General features: G+C 41.6%; 1 protein-coding gene across 5 annotated transcripts in view; it reads right to left on the reverse strand.

Moving 5' to 3' along the window:
- Positions 1-1,540: 1,540 nt before the first annotated feature.
- tet3 (tet methylcytosine dioxygenase 3) overlaps positions 1,541-14,344 on the reverse strand; it is a 50,579-nt gene continuing 37,775 nt past the window's right edge. For all 5 annotated transcript variants that reach the window (XM_028032775.1, XM_028032776.1, XM_028032778.1 and 2 more), the window contains 7 exons: positions 12,918-13,011; positions 11,603-11,811; positions 10,559-10,709; positions 10,371-10,460; positions 9,995-10,132; positions 7,982-8,327; positions 1,541-7,745 (listed from right to left, as the gene is read on the reverse strand). In XM_028032775.1, the coding sequence (XP_027888576.1) occupies positions 5,860-7,745; positions 7,982-8,327; positions 9,995-10,132; positions 10,371-10,460; positions 10,559-10,709; positions 11,603-11,811; positions 12,918-13,011 (2,914 nt within the window). In that variant the 3' untranslated portion in view covers positions 1,541-5,859. The remainder of the gene's footprint in view (positions 7,746-7,981; positions 8,328-9,994; positions 10,133-10,370; positions 10,461-10,558; positions 10,710-11,602; positions 11,812-12,917; positions 13,012-14,344) is intronic.

Consider the following 14,344-nt stretch of genomic DNA (forward strand, 5'->3'; position numbering starts at 1 on the left):
TCTTCATATTCATTTCCAGTGTAGCTTTTTTTCCTCACTCTCCTTCAATGTAAAAGTAAAGTTTTTCCCTACAACGTGTGCTAATTGGTTAATTACTTAAGTATTTGATACAATAGATTACCAGAACGTACAGTGTTGGCTATGGAAACGTTCCTTTACGTTTCCTGTCGTTCTCTTGACCAGGTTTGCTCTAAGGCACAACTTTTGATCCTCTCCTCCATACAGATCTCCAGCAGATCTGTCAGGTTTTGGGGCTGTTGCTAGGCTGTTGCTAGGCTGTTCTATTGGGTTCACTGAAATCTTCGTATGAAGCCACCTTTAGTTGTGGTGTTTTGGGTCGTAGTCATGCTAGAAGATGCAGCTTTGACCCATCTAAGAGCTCTTACTGATCTTGAGACAAATGGGTGGTCTTGCCTGTGCTACTGGGATTCTTCTTCTTCCAGTCGCGTCAAAAGTTCAGTTTTGGTCTCATCTGACCACGACCTCATCCAGATGGTCTTTGGCAAACGTCCTGCTGGCCTGGAAATGTAATGACTTGAGAAGAGGGACGTTGGGCGCTCAGTAGGAGTGGTGCGTTACTATGGTAACCTTTGAGCCTGTGATCCCAGCTCTCTTCAGGTCATTGACCAGTTATTGAGTGCTGGGCTGATCCTTCACCTTTCCCATCATCATCAAGGTGAGATCAAAGACGGCGCTCCAGTCTGGGGGAGATCAGGTGTTTTTTTCTGTTTTATGATGATTATGTCATGGTCAGGTGTCTTTTGAGCAGGTAACAGGTTCAAAGTGGCCCAAATTCACACAAGTAATGACTGGTAAGGCAGGGAGACTTCTTAAAAAGGAACAGATTTATTCCTGGTTGGAAGGTGATCAAATATTTATTCAATGACATAAAATGCAGATTATTTATTTAAAAATCATAGTGCGTTTTTCTGTTTGTTTTGTTAGATTTCTGGCTCCTACCATTGAGGTTCGTCTATGACGGAAATTCCTCTCCATCCTTCATCAGTGGGAATAAATTGAAAAGTTGGAAATGTCTCAAATACTTCTTTTCCCCATTGTATATTTATTTCTCTTCGCTCAACTGGTTTGTAATACTTTGGAATAGTTTTACTATTAAATAATATTTTTTGTTAGAATTATTTTATGAGATATATCAGACATCTAATTACTGAGCATTCTTTGTCACTAAACCATCCTATCTTGTTGTTTTGGATCATTAAAATGTATTTAATGCATTCATGTGTTTGTTTGTTTGTTTACCTATTTTCTTTGTCAAGTCAGGATTACTAGAGTAGAGCTTAATATGCCTCCAAACCCTGTTTGATATTTGGCAAAGTTTTTGTGTTGTGCTATTGTATTTTATTTTATGTTAATTGTCTTGATGCCTCCTATGTTTACAATAATAAAAAATTAGATCCTTATGTTCCTATGGTTACTCATCAGAGTGCAGGAACCAAATCAGTGAAATGATGCATGTTTGGCTCCAGCTGGAGCTAAACGCCCGTCGCTGTGATGCTCCGATTAAAACAGGAAAAAACCATTTCACTTTAATATTTTTTATTTATCGCGCAACATAAAACAATATTGTGGGGTTTTTAACCACGTACACTATGTATTCACATGATACACCATACAGCTACAAAGAGAGGGAAAGAGAGAGAGAGACTGAACAAAAACACTTCTTTTTTTTACATACTGCATCATTGACATAAAAATAAAGAACCAAGAACAATCCTACAAATCAAAAAAGGAATGTAGCTGCCACTTGTGTAGGTTCATTTTCATCTTTTCGTATGGGCCAGGGTTCAAGTCTCTGTTCCTACTTTGGAGAGTCTTCAGTAAATCAGGTGTTCATAATTTTTCAACGTTGGGCCATAGATAATGAGATGCATTTTTTTTATCTATATTTGCGTGGTTCAGAACATCAAACTATACAAGGTTTAGAAGTAAAAGATGGGCGTGAGTAAAAAGGAAGTGCATGACTAGGGAGTAAAAGAGTGAAGCAGTACACAATTCTGGGATTGTTCAAATACCTTAGCATTCATCTAACATGTACATTTACAACATCCTCAAAAAAGATTATTCTAAAAGCCTTTGGTACTCGCTGTACCAAATATAAATCCCCAGATAACAGTCCTTATATATTCTGATTCTACTTCTCATCCTAGTTTTACCAGCTTAAAGTATATTTATGGAATGAGTATTAATAAAGAAAGTGATCTGCTGTCGGAGAGCCCCTCGAGCCCGGCAGAGAAAGAGAGAGATGTAAAAAACGTGTAGCGTTGTAACAAGACTTATTCATAAAGTCAGCACCAGGGGGCAGCTTCGCGCACTTCGAAACTGCTTGGATTAAAAATACAGTTTTATTGACATTCGAGGAGCTCGGAAAACAAATATTCGTTTTGCTTCTTTTTTTTTCCTATGGTTTTTTGTTTTTTTACACAGTGAATTTTTAATGTGTTAACATCATAGCACCGCCTGTCTGACCTGCCCCTACACCCACCCGTGTTTTTTATTCCCCCCCTCACAACATCTCAGAGAACCCCCCAAACAGAACATTTAGAGATTTACAAAGTTAGATGATAAATGTTGGACACAACATCCTCAGCACCATTAAGAATGTATAAATGTGGGTTACGTAATATGAATATCAAAAACTGCACCAGTAGAACGCCTGCTAGCATCATGCTAACGCTGCCATGTGGATCCTTAAATAGTAAACGATACAATAAGGAATTATTTAGCGACACGTTTACACAAGCAGGGAGGCAGATGGTCTGCAACGCAAGTGGGAACGATTAGCAGGCGTTAGCTTATCTCACTGTCTTCCGATTTAGCCTAGCTTGACTCTAGAAGCTAAAGTAAGGCTTCCACTCGTCAATGTCGCTAATTTTCATGCGGAAATGTGGGCACAGAACTGCAACCCAGGGGTTCCAGTTTGTTGTGTAACCTCTTAGTGAAGTGACTGAGTGGAGTCGTGGGGGAGGAGGGGGTGACGGGGTGGCTCCACGGTGAGTAAGCTAGCTAGCCGTCACACCGCACACATCAGATACCCGGGCTCATGAATGAATTCTCTAAAAGCGACCGCGCTTTTGTCGTCGACAGGCTGACATGGGGTACAGTACTTCTGAAAGCGAAAAACAGCAGTGTAACTGAGCAAAAAAGATTACACACAACACACTGAGACCAAGTGTTGCTAAGGGCTTTCTGAGACTTCAACACCCCCCGCCCCAACCCCACCCGTCCCATGTCGTCCATGGTTTTAGTTTACTATCCTCACCAGTTAAATAATCTTACCTAAATAGTTTAATATTTACATTTTTTTTTACCTCTCTCTTGAGAAAATGAAAACAAACAAAAAAAACAACTAAGCTTCAAGTTGTCAATAATCGGCTCTTTCTTTTGTTGTTAAAATCAAGATTAAAAGTGCTTTTATAAATTTTTTCTTCTCTATTTACAATTTGTATTAGCTATATAAAAAAGATGAAAAAGAAAATAACATCAAAGACAATCATCATCATCACAATGTAGTAATAAATAAGAGTAAAAAAAAAAAAAAAGCTAAAATGAGTGTAGAAATCTTTTGCACACAAAGGGACATGCGGGATTTTCTGCCCTCAGTAGCAAGTTGGGATGGTTACCAGTGTCTCTACGGCGTGAGGTAGAGAGCTGGAGGCCTGGTGGGGCCCGGATCGCGGTCCTTCGCCCCGGGCCTTGACCCAAACAACCACTTCTATAGAGTTGTCAGTCGCTCGTTTTTCTCTTTTTCAACAAGCAAACTACAGGATTGTGAAGAAAGTAAAAAAAAAGAAGTGATTCAAATTACTGAAAATGCTCATCAATCAAGTAGTCTCTCTCTTTGGTTTTTGGGTGGAAATGTGTTCTTTCACACACACCTCCTCATCCACTTATAGTACACAAAGCGAGAGAGTATTTGATGTTTTGCATTTGGGCGCCTACTCCCTGAAACTATGGTAACGTCCGATGGTTTGCCTTTTACCTCTCACTATTGTTGGCCCTCAGTGGAAAGCGCTGCTGATGTGTTTACTAAGAGATGTCATGACTGACTGTGCTTTCTCTGCCCTGGACAGTGGACTCTGTTACCATCTGCCAGCATAAACACTAAAAACTCCTCAACAGGAACCTGTTTTTGAGCCCAGTGGCAAAGCTGTGACCCCCCAAAAAACAACCAATTTGATTGGCTGGCTCTGTGGTAGGACAGTGCCTGCAGTAGCACATGCCTTGCTCTGCCCGAAAGATGGCAGCACCATACAGAGGAAAGCACCGGGCCCTCTGTAGTAAATCAAGTTTAAAAGGACAGCACCAATGTGTGTGTAGGAGCACCAAGAGCACTGCAGTCCCAACACCGTTTCCTTCTGCTAGAGCTCAGGATGAACTTTCCAGATGCATCTCCAGACTTCAGCCTGATGAGCTGCTTTATTGAGTCTTACCAATGGCCACCAAACAGGGAGTGAGAGCCCCCTCTGCTGGCCTTGGGTGGGTTAGAGCCTGGCTTCTGAATGGATCTCAAGTGCTTGTTTGAATAGGCAGTCACGGCTGCCATCTAGAGTTCACTCTGGAAAGTTTTCATCCCTAATAAACAGACGTAGGAAGATAAAGAGCGTCGCCTGCTTCAAACCCATGTGGAAATTGCAGATCTGACTCGAAGAGCATTTGCAAGTTGTTTTCTTTTTTACTTCTGTGAAGAAATAAAGTGATATCTCAGTTTTAAGAGTGGGAAATTATGTCAAGCAAGAACCATTGTCATTAAACTTGCCTTCTGCGTGACATAATTATCGCCCCAGGGTCTATTAAGACAGTGAAAGCCTCTATTTTGGTTCCCCACCTGTGTCCAAATAACAATAGTTGCTCCTCCCGCCTCACCCCCTGCAAACACTACTCGAGCCACATTTGAGCACCAAAATACAGCATCAAGTGCCACGAACAGAAGCTGATGGAAAACCGATCGGAAAGAGAAGCTGAGCACCAGTTGAAAGTTGGAGGAGTGCAGATAAACAGGAGGAGCGCACCACCTAGCCGCAGACAGGCAGCCACAGAGTTTTTCACAATGCTCTCATTTCAAATGGATTACTTTCATGATTGGTTTCATTGTTCATGTTTGTCTTATTTCTGAAATGTTTCACTCTTAGGATTCAAAGAGTATTCTTGGAATTCTCGTTGAGGTATAAGTTTCTGATAAAAGTCTTAGATCAAATCTACTTTTTTTTTTTTTTTTTGCATGAAACCATAATTAAAATTTCTGTTACTTTTCTCTCTGATTGGGCAGATTACTGCTCCTCCTGCAAATAGAGTTGACACGGAGAAAGGAAATCAAACAGAAAAAAGGGGGTGCAATTTTTCCAGACTTGGAAAAACCAACGGTCTGAGTGACTCAGACTGATTGATTAAAAAATAAAATGTAAAAACAACAACAAAAAAACAATTATCCCATTAATAATAACATTAACGAAAACAGCAATAATAATAAAAAAAACAAGTGTTCATTATAATAATACCTGTAATAACATAATTGACAGTAACAATAGCAATCATAATAATAGCAATAATTAGAATCATTAAAATTTTATAAACAAGAAAAAGCAATGGAGTTCCTCTCCGGAAACAAGAGAGGAAGAGCACCACAGGCAGTGTGTCTGCAGCCCAAACCACTGCCTGACATGAGGTAAAAAACAATAAAAACGTCCCCCACTCACCCTCCTCCCTACAGACTACGGAGGAGGCTGGATGGAGAGATGCTAGACTGTGAAACAGCAAAGAGACATTTCTCTTGCTCATTGCCTTTTCTACCTGTCCACTGCACCACTTTGGTGCTTTCAGTCTTTCTTTGTCTGTCTGGCCTCAAACAAAGTGGCTGTAGGGCCCAGTGACGCGAGTGAAGGCATAGGGAGACACAGTAACCATAGAAGTGGTGTAGAATGTATGAGATAACCGTGTCACTGGCCCGTCTTTCTTGTCTTTCGACTGTCCAGGTCCTGGACTGGCGCCAGTTAACAAAGACCCCCATTTGCGTTTCTTGCCGAGTGCCTTGATGTCTTCCTGGGAGAGGCCAAGGAGAGCTGCTTCCTGCTGCCTCTGCAGTGCTCGCTCTGCCAGCAGCTTCATTTTGGCCTCCCACAGAGCCAGGCCATGCATTGGCTGATTGAGGTTCTTGTGCTGGTAGAAGACGAGGGAGATGCGGGTGGGATGAGAACGATCGGGCTTCTTAAGCGGAGTGGTGGCGTGTAGTTCCCGCCGGGCGCATTCGATCAGGACTGAGCCGTGAGCTGGTGCTACTGCTACGCCGCCAATTGCGGGATCCAAGAAGTTGTGTTCGCTGTCAGACCACACCTCATCCTCTTCTTCACGATGTTTGAAACTTTCAACATCGCTTTCAGCTCGGCAGGGATCGCAATGGGCTTGATCGGACTGTTGCAGCGCATCAGGGAACAGGCGACCCTCGGGAGCGGGAGAAGGGGTGCTGCCTGCCAATGAACCTCCACAAGACTTCCAGGCCTTTTCTTGGATCCCGAGGGGAGTGGAACACCGGTTCTCCCCAGTCTTGGACCAGATCTTGTCGGGATAGGCTCCTGCAGGATTGCTGTGCTTCAACCCAGGGCTAAATGCAGCAGGTCCGATGCCCCAAGGATTTGGTTGGGGGCTAGGAGCAGGACTCGCCCAGTGCCTGGGGGTAAGTTGCCCTGGAGTTAGTGGGCTTGGGGTGGCTGGGCCTGGGGTGGCTGGGCCTGGAGTGGCAGGACCTGGGGTGCCAGGACCAGGGGTGGGTGGACCTGGAATGCCAGTGACTGGGGTGCCTGGACGTGGGGTCCCAGGCCTTGGAGTTACTGAGCCTGAGTGAGAGGTAACAGGTTGTGGTGTACCAGGGTAAGAAGCACTGTGACGTATGGCGCCTCGATATAAGTTGCCCTGGTGCCCCGTGCCAAGGTGAGGGGATGGAGGTGGAGATGCAGGTACCTGGTGTGCTGGATTGGTGGAAGCAATTTGGGGGTTTGAGCATGGGTGGGAAGTCCACTGCTGAGGGTACGGAGAGGACTGGCGCTGCTGGGCATGCTGGTGAAGCTTGTGAAGCTGCAGCTTGTCTGAGTTTAAAGAAGAGACATCAGGACTTTGTCTACGGTTTAAGTGGCCATCCCAGTTATTTGAAATAATGCTCCCATTAATCTTATACCCAGGCCACTGCGCAGACTGCGGGGTGCTTCTTGATGTGTTGGCACAAGCCTGGCTTGGCAGTGCCCCTTCATAGACTGGTACATCCATAGGCTCTTGTTTGATGAGCGGAGTGCCTCTGTTGGATGGCTCAGAGGAGACCGAAGAAGGACGGGACAAGCTATAGTTGGCAGGCTGGGCGTAAGCGCTGTTGTTTGGTTGGTTGTTTTGCTCTGGGTGGCTGTTGGAAGGCAAGTGGCCCTGAGGGCTCTGAGCATCAGACTTTCTTTCTGCCTGGACAAGCTTACTTCGACCTTCATAGGTCTTCAACTTAGGACGGAAAAGAGCATTGGGAGGGTAGTTGAAGAAGCCGTAGGGCATTGCAGGCAGACTGGGATGGTAGCCATTTACTGTGTCTGCGGCAGAGGGCTGGCCGACTGGGGAATGGTCCCCCAATGCATAGTAGGCAGGATTTTGATAGATGTTATTGAATGGGTCTGTTGCCTGCACAGGGTATCCATCTATTGATCCATTAATGGGCTCCCGCTTGATGTCCGGCTTCATCTCCTGCTTTATAATTTCTGAAAAGCAGATTACAAATAAATGAAAGTCTTTCAACACCAGGATACATATTCAATTATTGCTATCCCTTTTACTCTACACTTTTGCTAATGTGTCATACTGATAGGTAATTACAAATAGGTCAAAACTTAAGTTCACATCAGGTCAGATGATAACCTTACTATTACATCTTCAGTTTTTTACAACCGAATTCAACTTTGTGTGACAATCAAAAAAATCAAAGAGCGTGACTAACCTTTAATGCCTGGGGTTTGGGGAGAGCTGCTGATGCAAAGTTCAGTCTTGACCACTGTTTTCTCTGGAGTCTGCTGTGTGAGTTTGCTTTTCTTCTTCTCTGAGGCGGCCTTCTTGGCCTCCAGTCGGCGTTGCCGGCAAGATTTAGCAGGCTCGGGCAACTTGCGTACCTCGCGACGGAAAGCTTGAAGTACCTGGATGGCTCCGTTTTGCATCTTGCGGCGCTGGGCCTCTGCACTGCCAAACTCATCTGTCAGTGAGACCGTGTACAGTGGCAGCACATGAAGCTGCTCATCTTCAGGGATTTCCCCCACTTTTCGGTTGTCCTCCTTAGTCAAGGTACACACCTACCAAAGCACAAAAGGTAAATGTGAGGTAGGCAAAAACTGCTTATGAAGTTTTATTAAGTACAACATATTTTTGGTACTTTGCAAAAGAATTGATAATCCTTAAAATTTTTCGCATTTTGTCATGTTGCCACCATAATTGTAAAGCAGGAGAAAATTTGAATATGATTTCTGAAAAGTGATATGGGCATTGTATTCAGTCCCTTTAACCATGATACCAATTACAAATTCGTCATTGCCTTTAGAGATCACAGGATAACTACATGAGGTTCACATGTGTACAATATAAATTCAGCATAAATACAAGTGTCAGGGATAAAGTTGTGGAGAACTTCAACGAGGGATAAGTTAAACCAAGCTTTGGACCATGAAATGAAAACTGAAAAATCTACCAAGACATAGACGTCCATCTGAACTAACAGGCCAGGCAAGGAGAGCATGAACGAGAAAATTACACCCTATACTGGTAGGGTAAACGGTGGGTGGGAAAACCTTTTGACAGGATCAGTGGTTGTGCACTCTACAAATCTAGATCTTGGCACAAGAAGACCAAAATAAGTGCCATTTACAATTTGCTGCAGGCCATGTAGAGGACACCGCAAATGTGTAAAAGAAGGCGTTTTAATTAGGCCAAAACTGAAACCTCTGGCTGACACTTAAGCCTAAAACTGTCAGCCAGATTGTTACAGGTTTTTCATTAATCCAAGAAGTGTTCAGCAAACAAAGCCCTTTTTCTAATTGTTGACCAGTGTTTTGCATGTTTCCACTGGCATTTTCAATTCATCTCAGATTTATCTGAATAGGATTTCATATTTATCCATAAGGGGCACATGAGTAATATAAATAGTCTCAGAAGTGAAAGCTCAGACAATAGAATTCATCCAATTCACACACGGTAATAGATATAAGTAGGCAGTAAAAAAGTGTGGTGTGATTTATGACTGTGTAGCGTGAAGTAATTATCTGGCCTAGGTGCTACTAAATGTTATTTAGGTGGAGAAATTCACCCAAATCTGCCAGGTGGGTTTAATTATACAGACAAAATGTTGTCGCACACAACATTAAGAACTGTAACAGTAACAGTAAGAACTGTTACTGCACATCGTTCTAAACACACTAACACAGTGAAACACGGTAACGTCATGCTAGCGAAAAAAAAAATCATCAGCAGGGAAAAGGAAGTTGGCTGTGAAAGAAGACGATCCTGGGAGGAAGTTGCAAAACACTTTTACCTTCAAGCAGGACAATGACCCTAAACATATCATTGTCCTCACTTACAATCACTTAAAATCCACTGTCCTGTAAATGTATCCCTTCTCTAGCATGCCTCACATAATTAACTGAATTACCTTCTCAGCATGTCATCAAGTTCTGCAGAGACCTGGTAGTGAGCCAATCAATTAATTCAGGTACATTTTAACAGAGATGCATCTAAAAATTGAGAGCAGGGACTTTTGAGGACTGGAGACAGAAAAGAAATCATACTGAGATGTAACAATTGTTTGCCACGTCATTTTTCTTCCACTTCACAATGATGCACTGCTTTGTATTGGTCAGTTGCATAAGATTCCAATATAACATATTAATGTTTGTAACGTGACAACCGTTGTGCTTTTTACAGCTTTGAAATGCACAATAGATTCCAGAAGAATGCTGAGTAGGTTTACCACTGTGCAGCCATTGTGCAGGTTATGCTGGTCCTTATGAGCGTGGGCACAGAAGTCCATGCAAGCTGTAATTCCAGAGAAGGGACGGCCTTCCTTCAAACCCAGCCTGCACTCCGGAGCTCGCTGCTCTGCCGCACACTGAAGTGGAGGGTGGAAAAAAAACAACTTATAAACTCATTAAAGAAAGGGACCATTTAATGAACTTAAGTTCCTTGCAGTATTGAGTTTGGGTCCTGGTTAGTTAGCGTTTTAGTTTTATAGGTTTGACAAAAAAATAAAAATCAACCAAAGTAGAATTGGATTAATACAGTACAAGCGAAACACTTGAAGAGTATGTGTTTGACATAAGTTGGTGATCTGCCCAGTGCAAACACACCTGGTTGCTGTACGCCTGTGGAGCCAGTCGCTTGTACAACGGAGCCACCTCAGTTGCCAGATTTTGGAAGTTGTCCCTGAGTTTTTCCTCCTGACAAGGAAAACGCATTAAAGACATCAGAAACTCCACAGATTTCCAGGTTTGGAATAGCATTGCTTCAAAATTGGTGGTTTTGATTCGATGTGCACCTCTTCGGGATGATCTCCTTGTAGCCGGAACTTGCGTGGCGTCTTGCTTCGGGCGTACTTACAGCCATTAAAGTACATGCTCCAGGAGCAGCCAAATGAGAAGGAAGCTCCACACTTTTCAGAGTCTTTTCCCTGACAGGCACAGGTACGACTGCAAGGGCGACAGAGACCACAAACTCTCAACTTCACTCACAACTGTTAGGTATCCAGTGAATTATAAACTTATTTTTCACACTTGATAAACATGTCAGTGGAGAACATTGGGCTGCTGCTGGTCAGTTTTACTGCAGCATTATAAAAATGTTTGCTGTAGAAGTCTTTTGCGTAATGAGGTGCCATTACGAAATACGCTGTGCAAACAATGCTGATTTAGAGAAGTATATTTTCTTTATTTTTTATGGTATGACAGTGAATGTTTCTATGTCGACTCTGTAATGGACGCCTGCCTATAGACTATAGTCTAGAGCCCAAGTTGATTCAATGTCAATAACAAACCTGACATACATGTCATTTCTGATTCAGATATCTGGCTAAGGTCACTGACCAAGATGTTGTTGTCCTGTATTGCTGAAAGGTTATGTGTTTTACCTTAAAGCTAAAACACACATAAACTAATGAAAACTATTCTTACAGTATTCATAGACGTGCCTTTTCAATTTGCCAGATGACTTAAAGTCTGCTGCCTTACATCACTTTCTGAGATCAGTTAGCAATGCTAATGATACCAACACCACAAATAAGTCTTTAAAATCAAAAATGTCACCAGAATGTGTTTTTGAATTTCTTTCACTGATATTGCAATCATAAACTGTATTTTTTTTTAAGTTATGCCAAACATTTACAGAAAATCTACTTGCTCAATTACTTTTGTTGCTGGGTATGGTAGCTTTTTACATCATTCTACCAGCATATTAAACCTCATTAGAGTCCAAAAGTTGAAGCTTTTTTAAACTCCCATAATAGTCAGAAGCACATTGAATCAAGCATTTGCGATGTTATAAAAATACAAAACCACAGTGTGGTGTTTTCCTTCGGCCTACTCACTCGTCATTGAGCCCGCAGCGCCGGCTGGTGGGGTTGCCATACTTAGTGAGGGTGTCTGTCACCTCGTGGTAAAGCTTGTCAGCCAGGGATTTTGGGATGCCTTCCCAGGCTAAAATAACAACGATGATGACTGCGTTGGCACAGTGGTGGCCGGCACGCTGACGCACCAGGCACAGGAGTTTTTCTTTGTTGCTGCCTCGACGAATCACCTGGCGAGAGATCGAATGAATTCGGCATAGCTTTCATTCCATGTTTAATCAAAAATAAAACACACAGTAACTACAAGTTAGTGTCAGTTTTGTAGTTGCTTTGTTTGTCCAGTAGATGTCCAGCACGCATAAATTATCTACTGAGGAAAGAGGAGATCACAATTACAAGAAAGCTTCTGCCCTAAATATATACAGTCATTTTACCCAAATATTTACATACAATGTGTACAAAAACATAGCCTTTTTTCACACTGTGCAACTTTAAATCAGATTAAACTGCACCTACTTCAGATCAGGTAGAAATACTAAAATTGTGTCAATTTGCAAAATGTCAGAATAAACAAGATAAGATTTTGGAGATTTTTTTCAGAGTGGCATGTGTGTAATGACAGTCTGTAAGGTCATTCAACATTTTCATGAAGTTTTTGGCTTTTTGTCTGTTCATACCAATATATTTTCACCCATTTCCTATGTTTTCTTATTTGTTGTCCTATGACTGGATATTCCTGTGGTGTCTGTGTTTGTAATGTAACTGATTTAATTGTTTGAACAAATGTCAGCGGGACCCTCAGGCATTTGGATGTTGTACCTAAAGGATGAACCAGACTTCTGCAGCTCCATAATTCTCTTCTTGAAAACTTCCTGGATTTCTTTAGATTTTTTCCCACCATGTCACACAAAGAAGCATGCAGCGTTTAAGATGTCCCCTTAAAATAAATCCATAGATGGGATTTGGCTCAGTTGTTGTGAGTTAACTAATCCACCTTTTATGAAGCTGCAACTTCATCTAGTGGGCTTTTCAGAACAGTTCACTTTATGTGAATTTCACACATAATGTGAATTTCCTCTGCATCCTCCAAAATATGCACAAATTACACATTCCTTTCACACAAATCACAAGTTAATTTCCTGTCACAGTTGCTAAGGGGGGTCAAACATTACAGAGCACCTCTGCTTTTTCAAATGTTCACTGGATTATAAGACTATCAGAGCAATATTCAAGAGTCTGAAGAAGATTTGAGTGTTTTATGAAACGTCAACGGTTATCCCACATAGATTGTGTCCTGGCTTCTACTACACAGCGGAAGTGATGTAGTTCTACTTACCCACTTGGCAATAGGACAACCATGGGAGCTCTTCCCCTCTTTGCCTGTGTACACCACCTTCTCAATTCGAACCGCTTCTCCCTTCTCTCCGTATCTGCAAAGACGAAAATAAACAGTTTAGCTATAGTTTGCAAATGACAGAACAATGGAAAAGTCAATGTTAAGTTTGGTAGAACTTCGTCACCTGCATTTGATTAGGGTTAGCCTAATGGACACCAATGTTTTGAAGTGTCATGTTTTTAAAACATTAACATTAGATTATAGTATTTCTTCAGTATGAAATCATTTTTATTCAAATATAAAGAAACTTTAAAATAAGAGTTTGTAACATTTTTAGATGGGTTGGAAAAAAAACATGAAATTTATTGTTTGCCTACAGGAGAACCAACCAGTAGTCTGCCAGGCTAATGCTATCTTGAAATGATTTATGACAGAAAAACTATGAGATTCAAGGAAGCAGTAAGTAGAAAGCATGCCGGATGTGATGCTACAAGGCACTGCTATAGACGAAGCTGACGTCAGCTTGTTCTGTGGTTGCATGGTTACTGTATCCTCTAGTGTCCTCTAGTATCATTTAATAAACATACTTTAAATAAATAGATTAAAAATGATAAATGTTTAATTAAGAAGAATCTGTATTCTTTTTTTATTTGCTATTCTAAACAATGGGTGAAATCTTATTGGCTAGCTCACGAGGTACGCCACATGTGATAGATAGTTCATCATACATAATTGTACAAAGAAGCAGTTTACAGAATGATTACCTTTTAAATTACTTGTATGTATTTTATATTATTTCACTTCAGAACTTTCTGCGCATCACATTGTATTACAGTCACGAAGCAATGCTTCCATGGGGATTATTGAATGATATGATAATAAATGAATATGTGTTGTGCAGTGTTCAAAAAAGAAGAGTGAATTTTGGGTAATGTGTTTTATGAATGTCTACAAATGTGATCTAAAGTGTTTTAACTCTGTCGACAAATTAGATAGATTGTCAAAACATATCAACCAAGGACAACTTAAATAACTTGACAGAACAAATATCACGGGTTGTTTCTTTCTTTAAATTTAACATAAAATCACCCTTTTAATGACTAATGCAGTCTCAAAGGTACCTCTCACCCTTACCTCCCTTATCTCTTTACAATACACAGGAAGCAAAGCTCCCACAGAGCTTCACTGACTCACCACCAGGCTTCACTGTAGATTTTGTGTTCTTTTTAGAGTATGCTTCATTCCTCCGCCTCCAGACCTGCCACTGATCTAAAGTCCCCAAGAATTCCTGTTTTTATTCACAATTCCACTACAAAATCTCAAAACACCTATTTGGCTCATTCAAACAGTTGTAATCTAATCTGAGCTGATTTTATTTTTGGCTCAGTTCTTGGGGTGCAGACATGGAGCCCTTCAGTCTTAAAAGG

Source organism: Xiphophorus couchianus, chromosome 12 (assembly GCF_001444195.1).
Source record: "Xiphophorus couchianus chromosome 12, X_couchianus-1.0, whole genome shotgun sequence".
NCBI lineage: Eukaryota > Metazoa > Chordata > Actinopteri > Cyprinodontiformes > Poeciliidae > Xiphophorus > Xiphophorus couchianus.